Raw genomic sequence first — 27028 nt, forward strand, 5'->3', positions numbered from 1 at the left:
TTTGGTTTATGATCCTCTTTAGGTTGTGTTTGCTACTTGAGTATTTTTTTCTATCACACTTTTTCCTTCCACTTACCTTCCCATTAACATGCTTGGATTAAACACTCTGATCATGACTTTTATGGAGGGTCACAATGACTGCTCGATTAAAAATCTTATTTTCTTGAGTAAAAATTTGAAAAGTGAATTTAAGTTTTTCCATTTATTGAGCCACAATCATCTCAATCTACATTTATAGTTTAAATCTTCAAATATTTCACTGAGTTTTACTTTCTGAACTGATTTACAGAAGAGATGCACCTAAATTTACCAGACTTTCAGTAAAGCAATTAAAGTAATTACAGTGAGAACATAATTACTGTCACCGGTGACAGAGTTGAAAAGCAGTTTGTAGTCCTGGTTTGTTGCCTACATATATATATATATATATATATATATATATATATAAACAGGATTCAGTGATGGCAAATATATTATGGTTTTAACCAAACCAAGATGAATAAAATCTAACCTCAAGTGTACAAAAACTGTCATTACACAAAGTTAAAATCTTACAACTTTCTGTGCAAAAGGGGCATCCTTGCTGCTTCAATAACAAGATAACATTGGTGCTGCTAATTAATTTAAAACCTTCTCACTTAGTTTTGTCCAGTTTCTACTCTAGAGCATTAGAACATTATCGCCTGGTGGCAGAAAACCAGACAAGACAGTTGCATAATTTCCATCTGAGCAAATTCAACCTAAAGTAAAAGGTTGTGAAGAGCTAAAGACAACTGAATAATTGATTTTTTTTTTATTAATAAATATGTGCAATTGGTTGTTTTATGTAAATAATTTCAAAAGCAGATTATTTTCATGTCATTATGTAAAGTTCAGGAACTAAAAGGTGCATTTACTCTTTTTTTTATAACCCTGATTACATACACAGAGCAGCACATTAACGGGTAAAAAGCCACTTCACTTATTTTGTTTTCTAATTAAGGTTTAATAACCAATAACATCCGGTGTGTGGTTAAGGTTACAAACATGACATCCAAAGTGGCGACTGGTGCAACTGAAAGGATAAAGCTTTGAAATGACAAAAGCAGTGAAATAACAGGAATCCCTCCACATGATGGCCTAGTCAAAGCAGTGCCCTCTTCACTTTAGTAGCAGCCTAGAGCTTTTTCAAGCTTCAGACTGATTTTTTATTGTGCCAAACCTTCCAGATTCAAACCTTCAATAGAGGAACTGTTCCGTTTACAGACAAGGTAAAAAAATTTAAAAAATTAAAAAAAACTCCATGAAGATGAAAACTGATACTCAAATTATATTTGTAAAATGTCCACAGTTGAATTACAAACAGAAACAGATTTCCTCTCGCCGTTTCTTCTTAGCAACACCTGAACATGATTCAGTCCTCCCTGAATCCAGTCCATCACAGATTTAACTTTACACAGCTTTATCCTGTTCAAGCAGATTAGTACATCTTTACAAAATTTGACACCTTCATTAAAGTACAACTTCCAAACAAAATAAAAAAAGTATAAATAAAAAAAAAAAAAAAAAAAAAAAGAGGACCGTCATCCATTTCAATGAAACATCCAGATCCAGCAGTTATTTTGAGTTCTATAATACACTGAAATAAAACATTTCACAGGAAACAGAGCAACACTACGCTAATGAAAATATACAAACACTTGAGAGAAGTTCTATGTCATAACTGGAAAACTTGTTACAAAGACGCTGGGCTGTGCAGCAACTTCAGAAATATTAAAACGTGCACAGGGGTGTTTTGTGGTACCAGCAGAACTGAGGTCAACACTGTCCGTACAGATTAAAACAAGGGACTAAACCTCAAGGCTGCTAATGTTCCACCCAAAACAGTTACTTTAAAAATAAAGTGTTCAGGAAAATCTTCAAATATCCAACTCTTTAAAGCGTCTCTACTCGGTGTTAGAACGGCCGCGATGCTCCTTTGAAAGCCTTGAATCCGCCCACGGCGCCGCTGGAAATGGAGTTGTTGGTGATCTGTACGATCCGGCCCAGTCCTGACGAAGAGTGGCTGCAAAACGGACAACATATCCGTCAGGACTGTGACAAAGACGTTTCTTTAGGACTTCGATCATCAGCACTGCGTCTAATCTGTTTACCTGGAGGAAGCCATCATGCCGCCGCGACCGTCTCCCATCCTGCGGTTGTCAGAAAACACCTGAGAGCCTGAGCCGCCGTGCCACTCCTTCCTCAGTCCTTGATCCCGACTGTGACGCTCCACCACAACCTGGCGCCCCGAGCTGAACGGCTGCAACCACAGACGAGTCAGGAGTCACTCAGTGTGCGACAGCAGGAGCAAAATCCAAAGACTTTTCACAATGCAAATTTAATCTTTTTATTTTAAGTCAGCTGAATTAATCATGATAGAGAATTTAGTCAATTCAAGGACATAATGAAAAATGCACATTTGGTATGTGGTGATTTTTCCACAACCAGGAAGCATTTATTAGAGTCGCAACAAGACTGGGCTTAAGATCTGTCACAATAACTAATTTTGCTGGATGATAAATTGTCCCAAAGATTATTGCGATAAACAAGGATGTTAATGTTTTGAGACCATTTTTAAGAAATAAAGTAGCATAATGCAGGTTCACCCTCTTAAAAACAAATTTTGATTTCTAATAAACATTTAAACACTGGATCTGGAAGACATTTTAAATATTAAAAATAAATAAAACAGAACTAAATAAAAATAATTATGAAGTCTCTGTAAACAAAATTGGGTTTAGTTGAGATCAAAGCACCAGACTGAAGAAACAGAGAAAAATGATAATTATGCAAAAAGAAATCAAACTTGTTTTAATTTGTCATGCGATTAATTTATTGCGACAGGCCCATCTAGACTAGATTTCAGTTCAACTACTTAAATAAAACAGTCTAAGAAATGTGTTTAATTTTCTTTATTGTTTAAACCAGATTTAGGTTGGAAGTACTTTTTTTAACATGTTTGTTTTAAAAAAATATTTGAGAGGCCTAGTCAAAGTCCTGGCTTTAATCTGATAGTGAATCAGATGAAGGAGCTAAAGATTAGGGTGATGGCAAGCAGCTCCTCCAACCTCAAGCTCATAAAAATACCAGTGGAAATATGACAAAGCTGCTAAGCAGTTACAAAGAGCAATCTAACAAGCGATTAATCTTTCCCAGACACAAACTTCTTAGCTAAATGAAAATTGAAAGACTCAAAATCTGTAACTGTTTGCTTCCACTTCCACAGACATACAGAATTTAAATTATGTGTTCATATTGAATAGGATAAGCTCATATTTAGTCCAACTAACTTTAAATTAAATTCACAGTGTTCAAATTTTAAATTTCCTTCAGTCTCATCTACATCAACATGAATCATTTCTATTTTTTAGGTTTTATTGTACTGTTTATACAGATACAGGTTCACTTCATTAACCAAAGAATATGTTTCTATTAAAATATTTAGTGTTTTAATAATAAAAAAAGAACTGAACTGTCTTTAGAAACTCACCTGCTCATTCATCCCCATGGGTTGACCTCTGTTATTAAAGCCGCTTCTCCCAGCGTCTCTGCCAGGACGATCGTCACGCATACGCATCGGCCCTCTGCACGAAGCACAGGTTTTATGAGGCGCAGCTTCCAAAAGCTGCTGAATGAACTGCAGCTTCATTAACAGCTTCTCACCTCATGTCCCCCTTGCTGGAATTCATTCCTCCCTCATTCTTCCATCCTGCGGCGCCGTCCCTCGGCGGGCGGTTGTGCGACATGGCAGGGATCGGAGGTCTTGCTCCCAGGGGCGGCGGGCGCCGCTCGTCCCTGTCCCTCCGGTCTGTGTCCCCACGTGGGGGAGGCTCGGGTCTGTGGACGGCGTCGTAGTTCTTGGGGTATCTATCGAAGCCAGAACCCTCTCTGTGAGGAGCCGGCCGACTCTTCTTTGCCTCTGGTTCGCCCTCGAATCTATTACGTCTTGGAAAAGAAATGGCAATATTGGATTCATCAGAAACTAACAAGCAAAAAACAAAGCAGGAAGAGGCGCCAATTTACCCTTTGGTTGGAGAGCAACATTAAAAGTGACGTAATGTGCTTCCTTGAATTGGTAAAAATTCGACGATGGGTTTTCACAAAACATGTTGGTTGCACCTTTTGCACAGAATAATTCTTGGACAAAGAGAATCTAGTCTACTCAATTTGCCAATTTGGAGCCTCTTTTCACTTTAAATCCAAATAAGCTTCTGCTGGCTACGTCCCCATTTCAGCGTTTGAACTTGGATATGAATATGGCTGCAAACAAATCTTTGAAAAGCAGAAGTGGAGCCTCCTGCACAAGTACAGCAAGTGGTTTCTGGATGTTATGTCAACAACAAAACACTTGTCTTTTCCAGCAGCCATTGTACAGCAGTAAGACCAAACCTGCTGGAAGCCCAGAGGTTGCTAGGTAACGACGCAGTGCCGTCAAATTTAACACTTTGGGAGTTTTTTTTTTTAGGGTCCAAACTAATTCTATTAACTACAATAAGTCAAATAACGGAGTGCTTCTGTTGAACTTTAAACATTACATTTAGCAGAAACTTTTACTGACATATACTTAAAGAGCTGATGAGGAGGGATCATCAGGAATAGATACAAGAATATGATCAGCTTGATATGCACTTCTTAGCCAGACAAGCCTTTAGTTTAACCATTCAAAAATAGTAAATGTTAATATTTAGTGTTTCAGGTCATTTAGTCCACGTACAGTTACTTTTGCATGTTGACTGGAGATTTTGTTTGAAGGAATATGAACTTTCAGCAGCACATGCACAGATTTGCTCATTATGGAAACAATTCCTCAGACCGATAACCATATGGGACTGAGAACAAAGTTACAGTTCTACTCCAAAAACTACTGGAGTCACATACCTGTCAAACGTGTTGGGCTGCTGGCCAGCGTCTGGAAAACGGCCCCTCTCCCGAGGATTTGTGTTGGGGAAGCGGTTCTGCTGCCGGTTGTAATTGGAGCCCTGGTTCAGACGGACCTCCGACTCGGGATGCATTTTTTTGTTGCCATTCCAGTAGGGATCGTCCCGCCGACTGAAACAGGAAGCACAGATCAATCCTACATGACAGATATGTGAACTCAAGGAATGATGAGAGTTAAATCCATGAAGAAATTATGAATGATCTGGAAAGGTACTAGTAGCTACTTACAGGATTACAAAATATTAAAAATAAAATCTCTTGAATAGCATGACACTTTATACAGTTTATAAATTTAGTAATCACGCAGTATGGCAGTCCTCTAATATGGCGATTATATAGGTTAATGTCACAATAACTACATAAAAAAGGTGCGACAAGTTTATAAAGGAATGAAAGGAATGTATTAATGCAAAGCGCTTTGCAAGCCTTTTAATGAGGCTGAAATATAAACACTGGAAGTTATTCTTTTAATGTCTGTTCAGGTTTTCTAATGTGTTTACAATAACCTTTTTTTTTTTTGTTAATGGACAATTCTGCTCAGTTGTAATCCAACTTTGATTAGCAACATCTCGCCTTTCCTGGTTTTCATACCATCAGAGATCTGACTTGGATTTTCTCAAATCTCATGCATAAAACTCAGTTCAAAACTCCAAACAAATTCAAAACGAGGGTGAACAAAACGATAAATACCCGTGTTCCACCTCACGTCCTCTCTTCAGATTATTTCTCTTCTCTTGCTCAAAGCGGAGCTGCTCCTGCTGCCGCCGAAGCTCCTCTCGTTCACGCGCCATGCGCTCGGCTTCTTTACGCCGCTCCTTTAAAATGAAAAATTATTTGTTTGGATTTGACTCAAATGCCAACATGAACACCATCTATTGTTTTGAACTAATGCAAGTTCAAAAATGCCACTTCTTGATCCCGATAGTTTGTTCTTTGCAATAATGGCACCGACAGCTTGATGGAAGATGAACACTCAGCTGTGTCCAGAAAAATTTGTATTAAAGCATTATTTACCTTCATTCTCTTATGTTAGTCGTGTATTTAGCAAAGTGAGCTTCCTCTACATTTGTATCCTGTGTGCTTAAAACTGTGCAAGTTCCATCAACTTCCATCTAGGAAGGAAAGAATGATTTTTATGGTTTGTTCAAAAGTTTTTCAGTGTTTAGGAATGTTTTTCTTTAAGAGGAAGTTAAAAAGTTGTTCGACATAAAATTTTAAAATGTTGAATCCCCTGCATGAATATCTGCTCATTTCTAATGCGTCAGGTTTTTGAGTGAACTACAGAGGAAGATATGAGGCACTGCACGCAGTTCAACAGCAGTAAATACGTTGAAAAGAAAAAGAGCCAAAGTGAAATGGTGTGTCCAATACGTTTCAGCATCAGCTAAATCTCAACCACTCAGTGTGAAACCCCTTTGTTCCTTCAATCTATTGTTAAGCCCACTGCACAGTGTTTTCCTGTACCCAGTTTAAGCCCTGAAGCTCAAACTGGGTACAAACTGGGCGAGTTGGTTCACGCTCCTTTTACCTGCTCGATGCGAATCCTCTCCCTCTCAAGCCTTTCCCTCTCCAGCCGCTCGCGTTCCAGTTTCTGTCTCTCCATTTCCAGTCTCTGGCGCTCCCGGAGCAGAATCTCCCGTTCTTCTCGCTCACGCATCAGACGGACTCGCTCGCGTTCCCGCCGTTCTTGCTCTGCGATTTCACGCCGCCTGCACAGTAGGAAAAGTACATTTTAATCTCAGTATTCAAGTTTTTTTTATTACTAAAGATATTTTATTTGTTATAAATGTGAGTCATTCAATGCTTGAAGATACCTGCGCAGCTCTGCAGCTCTGTGGAAGCGCTCCATTTGCTCACGCATCCGCTGCTCTTTCTGCTCCTTGAACTTGTCAAAAGGCAGAATGACCATTTCTCCCCCTTTGTTGTGAAAGGATTGCCGCTTCTCCCTCAGCAATTGTACCTGAGAAAAGAATTATTTAAATGTAAAGATTCAATCTTGGGGGAAAAAAAGCTTGTTAAATGTAATTTTTAGTGTTTAGGAAGAGTAAGTTTTAACCTCTTCAGGGGGAATCAGCCACTTGGGACGCCTGTCAAAGTTGGGGTTCATAAATGGCTGAAAAAAAACAGCAAAACCATTTTCACTTAATGTCCTCTTTATAAAGATAATACAAAACATTAAAAACCAAAATCAAACCGTACTTTGTTAAAATATCTTCCAGTTCTAAAAGGTCTTTTTTCAAAGCCACCGTCTCCTTTAGGTTCATCTTCATCTGTCGACTTCCCAGGGCTCTTGGTTTCTGGAAGAAAACGAGTAATTAGCCAAAGCAGAGACTTGATGATAAACTAAAATCCTCTCTACTGAAAACTTACGGCCACGCTTTCTGTCGTCTCTCTTTGAAGACTCTTGATCGGAGCTCGATGAGCCACTTTTTGAATCCTGTTTCTTGGATGAATCCTTGTCTGACAGCTTATCAGATTTCTTTTCTTCTTTTTTGTAAGTTAGCTGTGCTCTAAATGGTCATTGAAATTGAAAAAAGGGTCAATTAAATGTTAATGCAGGAGTAAACATCATTTAAAAAGATAATCTCAAACTGATCACTCACTTGTTCGCCAGTTTAGTCCCAGTGAAAGTGTTCTTATTGGATTTGCTGGATCCTGCTTTGTCCTCCACTTCTTTCTTTGAGGGCTCCTTTTTGAATGGATCATTTTTAGCCTTTTAAAGATAAAGAAAAAAAAAAGTTGAAAGTATGGATAAGATTTAACAAGGAAGCATTTGAGGAACTTAAATGTTTCCTGCCTCGCCTACCCTTTCAACATAAATCTGCTGTCCATGGAGCTCTGTGCAGTCAAGATGGGAGATGCAGCGCGTCACTTCGGCACCGGAAGACATCGTCACCAAGCCGTAACATTTTGAACCAGGACTGCGAGCGTTTGTAACGACCTTAGCACTCAGAACCTGTTGAAAACATTTTTAGGAGCCTTTAAAGAACATTTCCGCATTTCTTTTTTAACGTGTTTTACTCTGGTCAACTGGGTTGTTTAAAATCTGCTGGCATTTCAAACAGTCCCAGAATACCACACCTGGCACTAAAGTGATTAATCGGTTATTGAAATAATCGTCTAATTTGGTAATCTGTTAATAGTTAACTGGAGTATGCCTACTCAAAAAAAACAAGCCATTTGTTGAAAAAACAAACAAAAAAATAATAATAATTGAGCAAAAACTGTACGGAATAAATGTACATTTTGCACTTAAGATAAAGAAACTTCTGTCTTAAAGTACGTTTTAGTTAAAACACCTTAAGTGGCAAGTTTTAGCTTCACCTGGTTCAAATTCACTAAAGGAATGTTGTGGTATTGCATTTTAGGCAATAAAATGATTCTTATTTTAAAAAGTAATACAAATATTCATTTATTTGCATATTTTAATATTTTTCTAACATTGTATAAAAGGTTTAAGTGGTTAAATGTAAAATCTGCACAATGTGCCCATTTTTTAAATACAATTAATCATCAAAATAAATCAAATAATTGATTACTAAAATAATTGTTAGCTGCAGCCTCATCTTACCTTCCCATATTTGCCAAACAGGTTCTTTAAATCAGCTGCTTTGGTGTTTGAAGAAAGGCCGCTCACCCACACGTTACGAGAGGAGCTGCTCACACCTGTAGATAGAGATTTTTTAAAACACATTGTTAGTATTAATTGCAAGACTACTGCCAAAAAGTTGGATGTTGAATATTTAAGTGCCGTACCCTTTTCATCCTTTGCTGCTTTTCCATCTCTGTCTCTTGAAGAGCTAGAACATGAATGTTACAAAACCAAACAGGAAATGAGTGAAGGCAAATAAAGCCATGACAAGGGGAAAAAAAACATCCATCTAGTGGATTTAACAGCATCTTTTCAACGGTTGAAGAAGGGGAAAAAAAAAAATCCTTTAGGCAAGACGTGGATCTGAGCCATTGTCTGATAAGCTTCATGGTTTTTCCAGTGGCGTGATGGGTCAGGTGGTTAGCCAATTTTTAATCCCTGGGTCAATGAAATCTTCAGTGGTCTGGTCAACGTCAGCAAATCATTGGACCAAAAAAAAAAAGTTTTTTTAAATCATCATGGAGGCTAATGCCGTTTTTACACTGCCTTGTGTAAAAACTGCAAAAGATTTTTAAAACTTCTCAAAAGGTCAAAGTAACAAAATAAGAGTTGTTTTCTTGTCTCCGGGTTAATTAGATATACGTTAACCAACTTCAGAGAAATAACGCAAAGCAGCAAACTGCAGGGTAAGGTACATCAGTGAATACTTCCCTTATGGCAAAAAATAAAAATCATCTTGAGGCTACCCACAATGCTGCGCTCTTAGTGAGGTGGACTTGGTAGAAGAATCAAAGAACTGACATAGAAAGACAAACCTCTTTGCTTGACCTGAGGCCCCTGTGGCAGACGGGCCTTTCTTCCCAGAATCCTTTTCTTTATCTTCGGTTTCAGCCTTCATCATGGCGTCTTTCTTCGTGGGCTCGTCATCGTCTTTCGTACCATCTTCCTCCATGTCTTCATCCTTCATGTCATCATCTTGGCCCGTCTCGGCACAAGTCTCAGTGCCCTTCTCTGCCTCTGTATCTGGAAGTTTCACATGTTTACCTGTTTCCAGGAGGTCGTCGCCATCAACATCCAGGGTGATGGCATCTTCGTTTTGGATTGAGACGGATAGGTGATCGTCCTCCGCTTCTCTAGAGGAGCTCAAGGTTTCAGCATCCCTCTCGGCTTCTTCTGTCTCTGCCTCGGCCTCTGGTTCCGGTTCTGGGTCTGCGTCTGCATCTGCATCCTCATCCACCTCTGCATCTACCTCTGGGTCGGGCTCTGAGTCAGCGTCAGCCGCCATGGTTTCAGACTCGGGCTCAGGCTCAGAGTGAGCGAGGCTGTCCTCACACGGTGGAGGCTTTGAATTTTCGCGACTACCATCATCGGTATCAGTTATATCTGAGGGATTTAACAAGGATAAACATGGCAAACAGACATCTTAACATTGACATGTCGCATGTTACTTGACCTACAAAAGTAGAATATAAAGCACATTCAGTGTTAATGGTCATCGAGGGCGCGGATACCACAGGAAGACAACACACACAATCTTCACTGAAAACATGGGATAAGTTGAGGCTCGTTTCTTGGCACAACTTCAACTGCAGTCATCTTTCGCAGTGGAGGTGTAGCTGTTCACCAGGTGAAAACAATTATACCAAGTCCATATATGGAGTTAGGACATCTCTTATTTTTTCCTCCAATAGAGTTCAGTCTGTAAAAGCTCATGGAGGGTTTAAGTGCTCTTCCAATATTTCTTCAGTTGTGAAGGAAAGTGTCCCATCAACAAAAATGCTTTATTATCAAGGGAAGCTTGCAGCAAGGTGTCCAGTCACCAGTCCACAAAAAGCCTGTCCTTTTAGTGGAGCAGTCCATAAATTCCAGTCTCAGTTAAAAATGAATGTGGTCCGGGGTCTCTTCCTGTACGCAGCAAAGTGGGACGTCTGTCCGCTGGATAGAAAACGTCCTCCATGCGGTGCTGCCTTTAGACACAAGGCCTTGGCATCATTATAAGGGGTTTCAATGAACGCAGCAGTCCTCGACTTTAACTGATCCAAGCTCATTCATTCAATTCCAGTTTCCCCTGTAAAATAGTGCCTGACTCCAGTGGACAAAACGCAGATTCATTCACATGTTTTACCAGTACATTTATCACAGGTCTATCCAATCATGTCAGTCACTGCTAGAAGCGTTGTGATCTTGAAATGGCTTGCTTTTTCATCTGATGGGACATAAAAATGTCCTCACAAAACGTTGATTTTCATAAAACGTTGGGACTCCAGAGACAACTGAACTTTTTATCGCAGCAGCAAATAATCAACTGGATGCATAAAGATTAAAGCGACCCAGACCTGAGGATACACTGCATCTCCAAAAAGGTAAGGAAACCATACAATTGGTTCTTCAAAGTTATCTAAAATAGCCCATCACTACTCTCTAGAGCGCAGCACTAGCAAACGCATTTAACACTATCTGATGAAACTTAGCAAGAGGTTTTATCATCAGTTTGCAGCTAAAAAAAAAAAAAGAAATTAAATTAACATGAAAAGTTAATTGGCAACATACATACCCTTTTCTGATTCATACTCTTCAACTTCCTAAAAAAAACAAAAACAACAAGAATTGTAAGAGTTGAGACCATTTTCCCCCCACATATAAACATCATCTCTATTCTATTATGGTATTTCTGTTACATAAGCATTAAGAAAAAATCTGAAAAAAGCTTGCTATTTGTTATAGTCATCTGAAAAAAAAAAAGGTTCTGAAGAAATACCATCAATTTTCAGCACACATTAACTCTGCAGTTTATTTGGCATCATGTCACCTGGGACAGTCAAGATTACAAATAGGTATAGTATTTACACGCTTCATTTTTTCTCTCTCAGCCAGCAGAGTGATTGCAGGAAAGAAGGGGAGCGAATCAAACTGAATCTGGGGAGTGAGGGAGTTTTCTCTTCGGCCTACACAAAGGCAGGAATACAGCGCAGTACACCACAGCCACGTCAAACAAAATGTTTTTGCAAAGTATGGGTGCTGTTCATTTTGACCTTTCATTTCATAATTTAGCAGTTCTGGTCTAACGGACCTGGCTGTTACAAAATGTTTAGCACCACCGATGCATCCTTTCCTGTCTGCCTTGGGGACATTTTGTATGAACTTTAAAAGCTGATGATTAAATTGCAATCATCTCTAATCTTTCTCAGCTGGCGGGTCACGGTGTTCTTGTCCAGGTCTAAAACAAATGTCAAGGGAACAAAAACAAAAAAAGAAAAAACAAAACAAAAAACATAGAAATAAATGGAGTCATATCTATTCAGTCTCCTTGCAGAAAGGAGCTGATATTGTCCTGAAATCCAACTTCAACTCATTGTTTTACATGTGTTAATTAGGAGTGGTGAAACGCAGATACCACACAGGCTGTATCAAATATTACTTCCCTTTTTAAACAAAGGGGTGCCCAAGTTACGTCGCCAAGCAACAGAGAGTCAGCTGGTGGCACCATTATGTGACTACAATCTGAAACTGAGGACGTAAGTCAGCATCATTGCCTTTTACAATGGTTATTGATTGCCCTTATTATATCATCATTGTGATTAATTCATGCTACACTCACCTTGGAAGACACGTCTTCTTCCACGGTATTTTCCAAATCAGAATCTGATTTCTTCCCTGAAACATCAAGTACATACACGTACTATGGAGTCAATATATGAAACTTAATAAGCACCATTCACACTCTCTTGAAACAATAAAACAATGAGTTGACCAGCATTACCTCTGGATTTTCCACTTAACCTCGACAATGAATCAGTCGACTCAGGAGTCGGAATGTACTCTGGGTCGCCGCCTTCATCTTCAATAGCCTTAAAAAGATATTTTTACAGATTAAAAAAAAAATCCACCCATCAACTCACTTCTTACAAATGCGAGATTATTAAAAACACAATCCAAAATCTTGGTATATTTTACACCCAAGAGGGTGGGCACAAATGTGAGAAATTAACCACAAATCCATACACTGCTCATCTATACCATCGTCTGTGCAAAAGGCAGAGTAAACACTGGATCTGTTACTAGTCCTTCACAAGGCAACAAACACTAACTAGCCAAAAAAAGACACTGGATGGCAATTTAGAGAAACCAGTTAAACTATTAAGAATCTATATATTTATTTTTGACTCTAGATCTAGGAGAAAGTCGGAGTATCCGAAGTGACTCCACAAATGCAGGGAGAGGGCATGCAAACTCCTTCCCGAAGGACTTCAGGCCGGGATTTGGATCCAGAACATGCGAGGCTGTATTTCAGCAGCTGAGGCTAATCATGTGTAATTTGCAGCACCCGTTCATTCCCCTTTCATTTCAAATAAAATATGCAGAGGGGTTTTTTTTTTTTCAAAGTACGATTAGTATTTTTCTCAAACGTAGATTTTCCGTTTGGCACCAATTTAGGGCGAGTTTTCAATTTCCATTTTTAGGGTTACAACAAGTCAAGGCGATAGCCGTTGAAGATTGAACCGAACATATTTACCATTTACCTATTAATTTACCAAACAAGACTGCGCATACGTTCACATATGGGAAATACAAGAACCGAGTCCCCCCAGTTTAAACCGTATGAGTGGCCATTTATCGATCTGGACAAAAAAAGAGCGGCTGGAAAGACCGTCACAACATTAGCTAGGATTAGCACTAGCCTCTCTGCATCGCACACAGAACTCATTCAACCGTCCTGCTAAAACAACGAATTCGTTCACTTACTTGCTTAAGCCTTGAAAGCAAAACACTTTTTACGCCAAACGTGTCCAATCCCCTTCTTTTGAGCTCGGATTTAAGATCGACAACCCTTAATTCGGATATTTTCTTTGAATCCGTTGAAATGGCACCCGACGCCATTTTACCTCCAGATTAGCGAGACGGTTTCTTCCTCGTGGTCTTTGATCAAATGCCACAGCGCCGCCTACTGTCAGTGCACCGACTGAGCTACTGTAATATATTCGAGAAAAATGACTTTTCTTCATAAGAACAAAGTAACACTGCTTTACTGTATTGTTTGGCAGTTTAACATACAAATAAGCAGTTATTCAGGACTTTAAAAACACAAACGCATGAGAACACAATTAAATGATAATTAGATCACCAACACAAACACTGGGAGGAAATGTATTCATATATTATATACTATAAAGCTGCTCAGCAAACCCATGACTTTTGTGTTTGACTTCAGTGCTAAAAGTGCTCGAAATATAAAGTGAGACCTTAAAAAGTAGATTAAATCACACTGGGATTTATGTGTATTAAACTCCACATAAACAAGCTCCAGATAAGATGTGAACAGTGAATATTGGCGCTTTGTGGTGAACATACTGTATGTACATCATTGTGCTAGGATTATAATTAACCCTCACATTACATGTACTAGACATATATTTATTTCTGGATATCTTCTATTTTAAACAACTATTTCATGAATATAATTTGTAAAGATGACTTTAACTAATTAAGCATTCCTTTTTTTCTCAGGTATATTTTCTGGATAACAATGTAACTCCTTCAGACTTCCACACTCTTTGAATGTACGAACGCTTAACACTTAACCTCATAGTGAGACAGTATTGTTTATCTTAAGCTGTAGCACCTGAGTCTTTATTTTTTACATTTTACCTGAGTATTGTTGTGTAATAAAGGATGAAATGTAGAGTTACTTTATTCATCTAACAGTAAAACCTTCTCATTATTACATTTTATCATGTTTTTTGTCAATAGTGGAACCCAAAATGAAAAGCAGAAGTCAATATATTGTATATATATATATATATAAATATATTGTTAAAAATATATTGTTAAAAATTGTACATCAAAGATACATTCACAAAACATATACTTTAAAATGCGATAGACATATTACAATGATAAAACTTAAATCCATGATGTGATTCTTTAGTGTGAATCAGTTTAGCAATTAAAAATCTAATTATTTAAATGCAAACATTAGTGTTACAATGTCTACATGTTAAAGGGGGAGCTGTTATTTACGTGTTATTTACATCTCGATGCACCCAATAAGTTTTAGTTAGCACAATGTTAGTATGTATAATTCCAGTAATCGAAAAGGATGGCTAGATATGGTGAAGTACAAATGAGGTTTTATTTTATTTTTTTGTTATTATGATTTTACCTAACAGTAGCAGATTTCAAGGAAACTTATTGCATTCGCTTCATTCAAATGTATTTTAATAAAATATAATAATAATAAACTAATATGTTTATAGAAAAAACACTGTTTGCTCTGATGTGAACAGACATCAAAAGACTGGACCCTGAAAATGACATTATTTATATTTCCACGGTGGATGTTAAAGAACATTACATTTACTTAACTGAAGAACAACTCTTGAAAAAATATAGACCGTAACGGATTCTGTGTTGGCATCAGTCATATTCTCTGTTGTGCTTCGTTGAAGCAGGAGATTATCAACAGCTCAGAGGAAACAACAAGATAAGCTGATCAGGAAGGCCAGCTCTGTCCACTTGACCCAGTGCCAGTGGTGGGAAACAGGAGAACTGCAGCCAGACTGACATTTCTGCTGGACAATGTTTCTCCCCCATACATGACATTGTAACAGCCCTGGAGAGCTGCTTTAGTGAAGCTTATACAAGCGGATGCATCCAAAATGCACAGAGGTCTGTTATAAGGAGCACTGCTCCAACCCTAATAAACAAGTTAAAACAGATCCTATTAGTTTTGTTTTTTTTAATTTATTTGAAGAAGCACATTTAGTGGGCAAAGATGTATACATTTGCTGTGCTCCTGTACGCATTATGCAACAGAAATCTATGTACTCTAGGAGGCAATGTACACCATGTAATTTACCTACAGGGTTCAGGATATATCTTTCCTTTTACTGCAAAAGTTATGTGTTTTCAAATGTGTGGAGCTTAGTTTGTTTAATTTTCCTTTTCACTTTGATAGTTTCTCTATTGGTGGACAAAATTTAGTCCCAATTTAGGCATCGTGAATCCTAAAGGATTCTCTCAAGGTATTTGGCTTAGATATCAGCATCTGTTACAGTGGAAAGCTGTGAATTTGCCCTTTTTAGATCACATTTTAAATGTTACTAGAGTTTTGTAAAGAACCATTATCCTTTGTGGTATTTTTTTGTTATATATTAACAATGAGATATTAGTAATAACTACTATCCCAATGAATAATTTTAAATTACTAATGTGGCTCTTTTTGCAGGTCGTTCTTCAGTTTACATAGCTCATTTCAGAATAATAAAAAATGTAACTGTTAATTTATATGAAAATGATTTGCGCAAATGTCCTCTTTTTGAGTCCCATCTTTGTACACTAGAGGGCGCACCAGTATTTGGAATGGAGATGGACGAGTCCATAACAGAGTAGTAGCTTAATATTCAGGATTCTGCATTAATCAGCAGTAACACGCATATGACTGTCCTTTCTTAGGTTTTCATGTGCTTTCTCTTAGTACAAATGGCACAAAAAGTGATGCTTTATCAAGAAATGATTTCTGAAAGGAAGCTTGTAGTCTGGGTTCGCAAAGTGGATGCTGAATCTGGCGCCTCCTTGTGGCATTCCGGAGAATCACCGCGTTGTAGCCGTAGCCAGCCAACAAACGACCTGCTGGGTAAACAACAGTAGATGCCTCGGAAGGCAGGAATGGGAACTTCGTACAGGGCAAATAGTGAGACTTTTCTGTCTTATTAAACGGGATCAAAAATATATAGCTCCTCTCCAGCCTTCTGAAGGTCGGTTGGATGCCGCGGCGAACCAAAATGGCTGAATATATTCGAGTATTTAAGAAGTAAAGTGGAGCTAGCCTTAGCTTAGCTCGCCGCTACGGAGGGCCCGCTGCCGTCGATTTTGTCTCTCGGCTCTGCTCGGGACTGTTGTCAGTTTCACAATCCCTGCTACAACCTCCCTCCGGTCGCGATCTCATCGTAGGCCCGTCCGGTTGCAGCTCGGGTTATCATCCAGATAAGTGTCCATCTTAAACGCTCGACTCCTATTTTCTTTAGGATTTAACCTCTCATGTCACGAAAAGGACAGTGACACATTTTAAAATCAGGACTTAGACCCAGGTACGTGTTGTCTTTGTTGTCTTCTGTCTGGAGTATTTTGCCAAGCTACATAGCTAGCTGTCTACTATGATTTCTGATCTTTATAGACACGTTTTTGTCATTGATAATGTTCAGATTGTAAGGTTTAAGTGTTAACTCGGCCCTGGCTTCTGTCACTTTAACAGTCTTAATGGGACACACACAAGCGGGTTGTAGATGGGTTTATTTTATTCTAATTAAAAAGCGTTGTAGAAACTGTCCTCAGTTTGCAACTCGGTGTTGTCAACTCAGTTTATTCCACCTAGCTGTGTTTCTGCTGGTCTAATCTCAGACAGAAAGAACAGAGGACAGCAGATATAGTAGATCTCAGCAAACCAGGCTCAGTTGAATAATTGAACTGGATTACTGTTACAGTTTCTGTAAGTACATGGGTTTGTTTTTTTGTTTTTTTTACAGGCAGCATGTACTTTTTTTATTTTGTAATGACACACCAATCTCCTGGCTTAGTTTACTGGTTATTAGAAATCTGTGTCAACCCTCTGCCTGAATGCGTTGGGATCTTTATTTCCTCCTAGGGGCCCTGTCATTGCGCAGCTTTTTGTGTGGCATCTGAGGACCCCCGTTTCCCCTGGCCACCCTATAATATAGGAAAGAAACATATCTGGATGTGCTTTTGACTACTTTATTTGGACTTTTGATAAATTGTTACTCAGATCAGCTCCTGCACAACAAAAATCCTGCATCCCTATTTCTCAGGAGTCACATCTTCAGGTCAAGTGACAGCCGGCATGCTGTTATGAAATAAGCTGCAAAAGAGGAAAGCAGTGGCATTGCCTTGTGTGCATTTTCCCCTCCCCATGACTGCAAATCACACTCACACTGCAAAACACTTCAACATCATGCACAAATGTACATACTTAGTCAGATGGCCTGCACCAAAGGTGATCTGACATTTTGTGTTTCTCTAGAAAGCTGCAAAGACATGGAGAGTCTAGATTAGACTGACTGTGAACTCCTGAAGGAAAAACAAATGTCTGGTCATTCATGCTACAGTTTATTACTAACATACTCAACAAGAAGGCTTTGTAATATGTCTGATTCAAATGAAATTCCTGTCATATGTTGAGAGACTCATTACAGCTAATATCCCCTCCCCATTGCTTTGAATTTGTCCACAACACAAAGGTGTGCCAGGAACTCGGAAAGCACGGGTTTTGTTTCCTTATACGTTACATCACTTGAACTTCCAGGTGGCTACATAGTCGTTGGTACACGATGTACCTAAATCGGGTTTTGACATGGTGGCAGCGTCGTTTTATATTCAGATTACATTGTGTAAAGCCGTGTGGTCTCTTACCACAGGCGTAGCGCACCGCTACAAGTTTAGAGGCACGTCACAATGAAGTTATGTGACTGTTTGCTGAAAACCACAGTGCGTTCACTCAGCGTATGGAACACCCTTAGTAGATAACAGCGGGGGGATGCATGAAATGCCCTTTTATGGAATATTTTGTTGTTTTATCAAAGAGTTTTTTATCAGATTCGCCTCTTTTACTGTAGAAGTCCATACAGGCCCTAAACTGCTTAACCACAGTTTCACATGCCTTGCAGCATAATTGTTGACAAAGAAACACCCACAATTTGTCTCACATACATAATATTAATGTATGTGACATTTTATTTCAGATCGTGTGGAGTGATTACACCAATTTCCTTAAAAAAAAAAAACAAAACCCTTATTGAGTTGTCAAGTGCTGACAAAGTCACTTTTGCAACTTCTTGCCAGTTTGGAAGAAAATGAATCTAGATTCGTCCTGACTGCCTCTTTGTGCTCATGGAATGAGATTGGAGCAGATTATCTCATATTTTACTGATTTTTTTAAAAAAGATCTTAACTTCAAAATTACAGTATGGGGAGATCCTGATTTCCCTCTAAGAGCCATACAGTGCATCCGGAAAGTATTCACAGCGCTTCACTTTTTCCACATTTTGTTATGTTACAGCCTTATTCCAAATTGTATTAAATGGATCTCTTTTCTGAAGATTGTATGCACAGATTCCCCTTCACGACACTAGGGAAACCTTTTTTTAGACTTTTGTAAGTTTATTAAAAAATAGAAGACAAAGAAATCACTTTGACATGAATATTCAATGCTTTTGCTTAAAACTTTGTTGATCAATTACAGCCTTTTTGAATAGGACGCCACCAGCTCAGCTCACCTAGCTTCACGCAGTTCCTCCCGTGCTGCTTTGATTCTTAGTGAAGCTCCACCAGGTGACTGGTTTATATTTGTGTAGCCATTTTCAGATCACTCCAGAGATGTCCAGTTGAATTCAAGTCTGGACTCTGGCTGGGCCACTCCAGGACATTCACAGGTCCTGGAGCTGAAGTCCTGAAGCCGCTCTTTAGAGGTCTTTGCCATGTGTTTTCCATCGTTGTCCTGTTGGCAAATGAACAGTCTCATCAGTCGGAGGTCATTAGTGCTCTGGAGTGATTTTTCCTCCACAATGTATTCATCTCCCCTCTAGCTTGACTTCTTGCTGCTATAAAACATCCGCATTGCTCCATGATGCCACCACTATGTTTCACTGTAAGGATGATGATGATGATGAGCCTCGCCCGTCGCACCAAAGTTTTCAATCTTTGTCTCATTAAATCATCAGATAATTTTGTTTCTCATGGTCAGAGAATCCTTCAGGGGCCTTTTGAAACTCCAGACTTGCCTTTTTCTAAGAAGTGGCTTTCATCTGGCTACTTTAACATGCAGGCCTGATTGGCGGATTGCTGCAGAGATGTTTGAGCTTCTAAAAGGCTCGCCTCTCCCTTCCTCTGGGGCTCGAACCATCAGGTTCTTGGTCAACTTTATAACGAAGGCCCTTCCCCCCTGATCTCTCAGTTTAGATGGCTGGTCATCTCTAGGAAAAGTCCTGCTGGTTCCAAACTTCTTCCATTTATGAATGATGGACCTTCAGAGCAGCAGATTTATTTTTCTGTATCCTTCCCCAGATCTATACCTCAATCCTGCCTCAGAGGTCTGCAGACAATTACTTTGAGTCCAAGCACCAAGCACAGGTGTTTGTCTTTCCAAATCAAGTCCAATCAACTGAATTCACCACAAGTGGACTCCATTTAAGCTGCAGAAACATCTCAGATTTGAGCTTCATTGCAAAGGCTGTTAAATACCTACTTAAATGTTATTTCTAGGTTTCTGTTTTAATTAATTTGCAGATATCTTTAAAATGTTTTTCACATTGCCATAAGGGGGTATTTGTGTGTAGATTTTGGGGAAAGAGATTAATGCAATTTGGAAAGAGGCTGCAACATGACAAAATGTGGAAAAAGTGAAACTTTCCGGATGCACTGTAAGTAACACAACACCCAAATACATTGTGTACCCCATTATGTCTCATGAAAAATCTAAAAACAAAATCTGTCATGACAAAGACTTTAAGTACGTATTGTGACCATTTCTAAACAGAATGTATTTTTTCTTTCCGCCTCCAACCTATGAATAAATAGACTACAGAAAAACAAACATTTTATTTAAGTCAATTAAGCGTGTCAAGAAGGGAATCATCTGTTCATATGTGGAGCAGTCAGTGCATTCCTTTAACAGCAGGGATGTTTTGAAGGTTTCCTCTGACCTCCCTTTTTTGTTTACTTTCTTTCTAGATTTACATGTCAGGACGTAAAGTGAACCTTAATAAAGCCTAAAATAACCCAGACTCATCACATTAACATGAACACGTGAGAATGACTTTTGTCAGTGATTCCCAAATTGCCTAAAATCAACAATGGAGCAGTCAGATCAGCACTGACTCATCCGTTGCCTCTGACTGAGCCTGCGGTATTTGTTTTCTCTCTTTAATCAGCAGCATTGAGTCACACTGTTTTAGTTTGGACTCAGACAGAAGCACTTTTTAAATGAACTTATTGCTTTATATTTGACAATGAAAAGTACTGTTATGACTGCTTGGGTTTTGGGGCGGTCGCATTTGATTCATTCAAAAAGATGTAAGAAATTCTTGATTTTTAAAAAAAAAATTTTTTTTTAAACACATCAATGCAAATTACTGATTTTTTTTCAGTTTACATTGAATTGTTTTTTTCTGATACACTAAAGCTTTCATTATCTGCGAGACATAATCATTAAAATAAACTGAAATAAACTTTTAATAAAAATAAACCTTTGTAGTTGAACTACTGAAATAAGTCGACTTTTTATTAATTACCTCATCGTTTCCATCATTACAATCCTGACCTTCCTCTTTACAAGACTGTCATTGATAAACAGAGCGTCTTCAGTCAGAGGCTTCTTCAAATTTGCTGCTATACAGACTGCTACATGAGATCCTTCCTGACCACTACCATCACCATCTACCATAACTCTTTGAAGACTCTTGAATTAATATGAGTTACAGCTATATTCAATTTCTCTTTGGGATCAATAAAGTATTTTTGAATTAAATTACTTGAATGTATCAGAATGAACGATGTGTTAGAGATTATCAGTTGTACAAGTATGCTGCTTTTTTAAAATGTATTTATGTGATTGACAAAAGTATTACATCAAGAGAATCTAATTCCTGCATCACAATGTTTAGCTAATTTGTAACACCAATTCCTTGGAGGATCTTTAACAGGGAATGCTTTTGTTGTTGCATTTTTAACTTTATGTCTCTGTTGTAGGTTTTGTGAAATGCTGCGGACAAAAGCCTTGGATTTAATGTGAGTGTGCCTGGAGACAGCGCTGCTGCCACCATGAAGAGTGAAGTGCCATCTGAGGCCTCTAGCAGACAGGAGCATCTGAAGGAGCCACTGGTGAACCCAGAGTCCATGGACGGGGCTAAGAACTTCCCCAACAACATGGAGGTTCTCGGAAAGGCGGCCAGCGACTTCGAGGCCCTTTGTGAATCCAGGCACCGGCCCATGAGGGACACGGGGACGCACAGAGACTCAGAGAGGAGCCTGGCAGGGCGGAGAAAAAGAAAAGGGCAGCAGGCGGGGCCGTCGGACTGTTCGCTGAAGGAGGACCACATCAGTGAGAACTCGCTGGCTCCTCAGCGGGCCAGAGTAGAACTTTTACCACATCCCAGTGAGGATGAACAGAACAATGAGTCGTCCTTTAGTGACTGTGCCTCTTCCCCGTCATCCAGCCTCCGGTTTGGAGACTCGGACACCCTTAGTTCAGATGATGAGGGGGAAGCCGGAGCGACAGGGGGCCAACAAAAGGCCCCTGCCCTACCACCTGGGGGAGGCGCCGCGGTTGGCCTGCGCCCCAGTCTGGGCCGAACTCGGGGTAGTCGCTCTCACAAGTGGGTCCGACCCGAGCCCGAGCCGGTGCTGTTGAAGCGGCCGTGCCTGAGCAGCCGGCGGCCACCGCATCGGAAACGCTTTGTGAAGATGGCTCCCGGCGGAGGCCAGCGGACTCAAAAGCAGAAGGAGCGGCTGCTGCTGCAGAGGAAGAAACGGGAAGTGATCGCACGGAGGAAATACGCTCTGCTCCATAGCACTAGCAGCTCCAGCAAAGAGCTTAGCAGCGACTCGTCCTCGGCGTCATCAACCGAAGCAGAAGACGAGCTGTATGTGGATGTGAGCAGCACCAGCAGCCAGCCAAACAGTGCTACTGTAGCCACAGGTAAGGGCAAACCTTTCACTTACACCAGCTCGGTTTGGTCCGTTTTAAACAAACTCTAGTACATTTTTCCAGAAAGTCTGGTTTGATTTGGGAGGTGTGAATGCAGAACTGGACTCTGGCGCGGCTCAAATGCATATGTGGATGCAATCAGACCAGAGACCACTAAAAAAGCAGAAAACGAACTATAGCGTAGGGCATTCTGGGTAAATACAACCAAAACAAATGCAAGAGTCTAGCAGGAGAAATGACTCGTGGTCTTTTACCAAAGTCAAGAGAAATCCTACAATCCCTAAAATCTTCCTCTGCTCCATTTTTGTTTGCATTTTGTGACAAAGCAAGTTGCACTCATGTCTTCAGAGATTTTCATCTTGCTTCCTTCAGTGGTTCTTGGTGCAGCGCCACCACAGGTGAAATGGGGCCTCACAGGTTTTTCAAAGGGTTTGGATCATTTGACACAATGCAGTGTCAAATGATCACTAAAGCTAACAGCACTAGCTAAAAATTTAACAAATGTTGCAATTTTTATCTTCGATCTAACCGAGTCTATCGGTCTGTCAGGTGTGAAAACACACGAACAGATATGTCAAACGCTCCGTGTTTTACTGCTACAGTAGATTCATGTTTGCTTAAAGGCATTGCTGGACAACATGAAAGGCCGCATAATGTGATTATTTGTCAATAGGAAGCAACACATCAGGCTACAAAGGTTAATATGCACCCATTGAAAGATATTATATGTAATGAACTGAAGTAGTTAAAGTATATTCTGTATGACAAATTACTGATTAGATGTGTTTTTAAAGCAGAATATTATAGATTGGTGCCTGATTAATCTGTTATGCAACAAGTGCCTTAAAAACATAAAAACATTTTATACTATAATGCAACATAACGGTGCTTTTATTTGTTCAAGTGTCTTCAAAAAGTGCGTTCGTCACATTTGTTACAGCTTTATTTTCTAAATCTTTCCGAAATTGTGACCTCAGATTCTCGGATCAGTTATCAGCTTTCAGTTGAAGCACAAATAATGCAATACTGTAAAAACTATGCAGTGAAAAGCTGAAGAGAAAACGGGCTGAGACAAGGTCATGCAGCTTACAACGATCAATGCGCTGCTGTTTTTATTCGGCTCAGTCGGCTCATACTGAGGGTCTTTGTGTCCGCACCGTGGAAGCAGGATTTTCAGCTCTTTCACAAATGTAGTAATTGTAGAATAATTGATTGTGGTGGAAGAAACTGAGTGACTTAGCTGAGCTGACGTGGTGCAAGTGTTTTCTGCGTTTAGTGTTTTATTGTACCTGTGGCCATGGCTGCAGCTGCTCCTAGTGATTAGTGAAAACTCTTACATCATCCAGTCCAAATAGATGCATCTGATATGGGACTCTTAATTAACGGATATGATCAAAACTTGGTTTTAAAAAGGCAGATTTGATTCTATCCTAGTTTGGTGGGATAAATACATTTTATCGATGAATAAAATGTTTGGTTTTTGAAGATTTAATGTTTTTTTGCACCAATGCACTCCTTGGGTTTCCATAGTTAGGAGTGATGTCAACGCACCCAGAGCGGCCATCTTGTTTTGAAAGGCGCATGTTACGGTTTTCTGTTTATTGGGACTTTGAATTCCCAATAAACAGAAAACCGTTTATTGGGTTTTGGTCAAAGGGTCAAAATTTGACCAGCTCAACTGTCAATTATCAATTATCAGTAGCAGGACTTGGAAGTGATTGTGCAAATGGCTGAATGTATTTCGAAGAATAGCACAAAGACTGGGGTGCTCACGTCAGATCTTGGTAACTCTAGAAGCTTTTTTCTGATGGTTTTCAGAGGTTTTCCTGGTAAAATTGCATTTTTATTCTGCTAATATCATGACAATGCTCTTGTAATTCAATAAATATTCTTGCAGCCTAGCTGTAATATGCCTTCGTACAATTTACAGAAGAGATTATTGAAATAAATGACACTTTTTGAAAACATGTAATATCCTTTGAAAAATTGTTTTTAGAAAAGAAAGCAAGAAAAACATTTTTTAAAATAAGAGCTGATATGAAAAATGTGAGATTTTATTTTTAAGCCATATTGCCGAGCCCTAGTATTTTGTAAAATGCAACTTAGCAAAAATGTAATATTCAATGTTTATTTTTTATTTTTTCATAAGTCTGATAAAAGCTGCAGCTTCTGTTGCCATATGTTAATGGAAACTGCTTCCCTCTGTTACAGTAACAGCTTTATGCAGATCGTGAGCTCAAACAACAACGCTCTGGTGTTTTTCTGAGCAACAGAGGATAATAAGCCCCACCTTTACTTTGGCATACAGTATCTCCTGTGTTGCCATTTAGCCTCGGTAATATTCCTGCTGCCGTGGCCCACGGGGAGAATGGAAAGTTAGCTGTTCTCCCTCCGTGGCGGGAGGCAGGTGGGAGAAAAGCGAAGACGCTGCCGAGCAGCAGCCTTTCGCATAGAAACAGAAGGTCTCTGAGGGAAAGCGAAGCATTTGTTTACAGCAGGAGGCACGTGATGAAACCTTCCCTGTGAATGTCCAGCGTTGGAGTGGGTGTGCCAGATATTCAGGGAAAAGCTCAGGCTTACCTGTAAGACAAGTCTGACGTAAGTTATTGAAATCAATTGGAGTTAAGCACCTCAGATAACTCACTATTCTATTATAAACCAAGCAATGGCCCAAAAGTGAACAAAACCTTGCTTTTCAATGTCTTTTTTAACCTTTTTATTTATTAAGCAGGGTTTATAAGCCAGGTGGGCCACCAGGCTTTACTTGAACCCCCACCAGGCTAAGCATGGGTTGTTTATTTATTCAAATAAAATAGTTTAAAGCACAATGGCAATATAGTCAGTATCTTTTTTTTTTTCCACTGGAACTCCCTAAGCACAGCCTGTCTTTACTGGTCTACACGCTAACAACTTCAGCAAATAAGGTGACAAATCACGGATAAAGAATCAAAAAAATGTGGACACTTTAATTAGGATGAAACAACTGAAATGCAAAAAAATTATATTTACTTTAATTGTATTTTTTCATGTTTGCTTTTCTTTTTAGGTATTGTTTATAATGTCTTCCAGTAACTAGTCATATTTTCAAACTTTCTGCCAACTTTAAACATTTTTTAAATCAAAACCATTTCGGACCGCTGGCGGACTGCCCTAGCACCGCTACCTCCGGGCTTAGCAAGTTTTCTGGGGGAAACCCTGTTAAGAATAGTAGCTGTCAGTGTCATTTGCTCAGCCAGAGTGAGGAGTTCACTTTCAGGCAGCAAGTCCTGCAGAGGGTGCCTAGCAGCAGCTCTCATGAGAGAGTTGGGACTAAAATCACAAAGGGGAAACATGGATTTCATGAGCAAGTCAAGGAGATGTGCACTGAATCAGACCTTACAGCATGAAGTAGAAGTTACTTTATTTTTATTTTACAAAGTAATGTTCTTCAGTGCACGTCTCATTGACTTACTCATAATGTTCCCCCTCTGTGGCCTTTATTCTGACTTTTGTTCCTTTGTCTTAGATGGAGCAAGAGCAGCACTTGCAGTCCTTCCATGCATGCTGTTTCCCCAGATTTTTACACACATGTCTCACTGTGAGCTCTTTCAGAATGTAGGATGACAGTGATAAAGTGGGCAGCGGCAAAGTGCTTAAGATTTACACAAAAAGCTCAGTCTTGTTACAGGAGTTTGACTCACACACCCAGCGAATGAGTCAGTAGCTCTCACTTACACTGAGATATCGTGACAATAATTAGAAACAGGCCTGCGACTGTGAGAACTCAGATCTGTAACTGGTGTGACCACACTGTCACGCTTTCTGAAAATAAGAAAATATGTTATTTGATTTATGAACTCCAAAAACGGCAAAAGTATGACAAAACGTGTTCCATGTTTATAACCTTCTCACTTATTATTTGTAGAAATTGGTCTGTAAAAGTACTTATTCAACTTTTTAAGGTTTTCTATTTATGTAAAACTAAATAAACATTTTGGATGCAAACATTACTGCAAGATTTCTTTTTCTTTTTCACTGTTTTTAGAGTTAGATTGCACGAAACAAAGACCCCTGTTGATGTGCCCATGCCTCAGGTTTTGAAGTGAACCAAAATAAATGTTGAAGTTTCCTGGGGCAAGAGACTGAACCACACTATCAACCCAGATATTTCTCTGTAACCAAAACGAAAGCTGAATATACAGAGTGCAATTGCTCTGTTTAAAAAAAAAAAAAAAAACAAGAAGTGAAGCTAGTGGCCAAAAAACTGATCAGGCAAATACTGAATTAGTTTTGAGGGGCATCACAACCAGCAAGCAGTTATAATGAGTTCTTCGCCCAACTAGTCGGAGGGAAGCTGCCTAGTTGCTCCCGCCCCAATGTGGTCGCTTTTACAAGGTGTTGAAGGTGTAGGAAAATGTATATAATATCGGTAAATATTGGTTATTAGCCATAGCAGCAGTAGTATTAATATCAGATATCAACATTTTTACATATTGGTACATCTTTAATAATTATCTAATTCGTTCAATAAAGAAAATAATTGCTAGTTTTTTTTTTTGTCTATGTCAACCAGCACTAACCTGAGGTTTGTTACATTTCCAGTTATTCTCTGTAGGTTTATGTGAAAACGATGTCTCATGTTTCCTGATGACGTGCCTCGCTCTAGCGAAACTATTGCTACCCCAGATCACAACCCTTCCGCCTCGGGTTTACTCCCAGTGATTCAACGTTACTCTCAGCTCTGCTGCTTTTTAAGAAATGATTTCTCTACGCCTTCGAGTGCT

The 27028-nt window shown here is 39.3% G+C and overlaps 2 protein-coding genes across 4 annotated transcripts in view; one reads left to right on the forward strand and one right to left on the reverse strand.

The window, feature by feature from the left end:
• Positions 1-961: 961 nt before the first annotated feature.
• sltm (SAFB like transcription modulator) lies at positions 962-13455 on the reverse strand. 2 transcript variants are annotated; one of them, XM_005807713.3, is made up of 20 exons: positions 13295-13455; positions 12312-12399; positions 12150-12205; positions 11106-11133; positions 9367-9934; positions 8716-8759; positions 8531-8625; positions 7766-7915; positions 7563-7672; positions 7330-7469; positions 7159-7256; positions 7016-7072; positions 6774-6919; positions 6488-6668; positions 5650-5774; positions 4900-5070; positions 3685-3966; positions 3512-3605; positions 2133-2281; positions 962-2044 (listed from the first exon to the last, which is right to left on the reverse strand). In XM_005807713.3, the coding sequence occupies exons 1-20, from the start codon at positions 13427-13429 to the stop codon at positions 1936-1938; spliced, it is 2826 nt and encodes a 941-aa protein (XP_005807770.2). In that variant the 5' UTR covers positions 13430-13455; the 3' UTR covers positions 962-1935. The 2 variants fall into 2 exon arrangements, with proteins under 2 accessions (XP_005807770.2, XP_023188041.1); XM_023332273.1 differs by having other exon boundaries at positions 8531-8759.
• A 2711-nt stretch (positions 13456-16166) lies between these two features.
• The window catches only part of rnf111 (ring finger protein 111), a 31880-nt gene continuing 21018 nt past the window's right edge, over positions 16167-27028 (forward strand). For both annotated transcript variants that reach the window (XM_023332298.1, XM_023332299.1), the window contains exons 1-2: positions 16167-16638; positions 21308-22256. In XM_023332298.1, coding sequence (XP_023188066.1) covers positions 21380-22256 — 877 coding nt within the window. In that variant the 5' untranslated portion in view covers positions 16167-16638; positions 21308-21379. The remainder of the gene's footprint in view (positions 16639-21307; positions 22257-27028) is intronic.

Source organism: Xiphophorus maculatus, chromosome 4 (genome assembly GCF_002775205.1).
Source record: "Xiphophorus maculatus strain JP 163 A chromosome 4, X_maculatus-5.0-male, whole genome shotgun sequence".
Lineage (NCBI taxonomy): Eukaryota > Metazoa > Chordata > Actinopteri > Cyprinodontiformes > Poeciliidae > Xiphophorus > Xiphophorus maculatus.

Bases quoted from the DNA above. Each gene is read 5' to 3' on its own strand.
- sltm (XM_023332273.1), bottom strand. From the start codon at position 13,429: ATGGCGTCGGGTGCCATTTCAACGGATTCAAAGAAAATATCCGAATTA. The intron at 8,760-9,366 runs GTTTGTCTTTCT...TTCATGTTCTAG, and splicing joins GCCTCAGGTCAAGCAAAGAG to CTCTTCAAGAGACAGAGATG. The intron at 3,967-4,899 runs GTATGTGACTCC...TTCTTTTCCAAG, and splicing joins CAGCCCAACACGTTTGACAG to ACGTAATAGATTCGAGGGCG.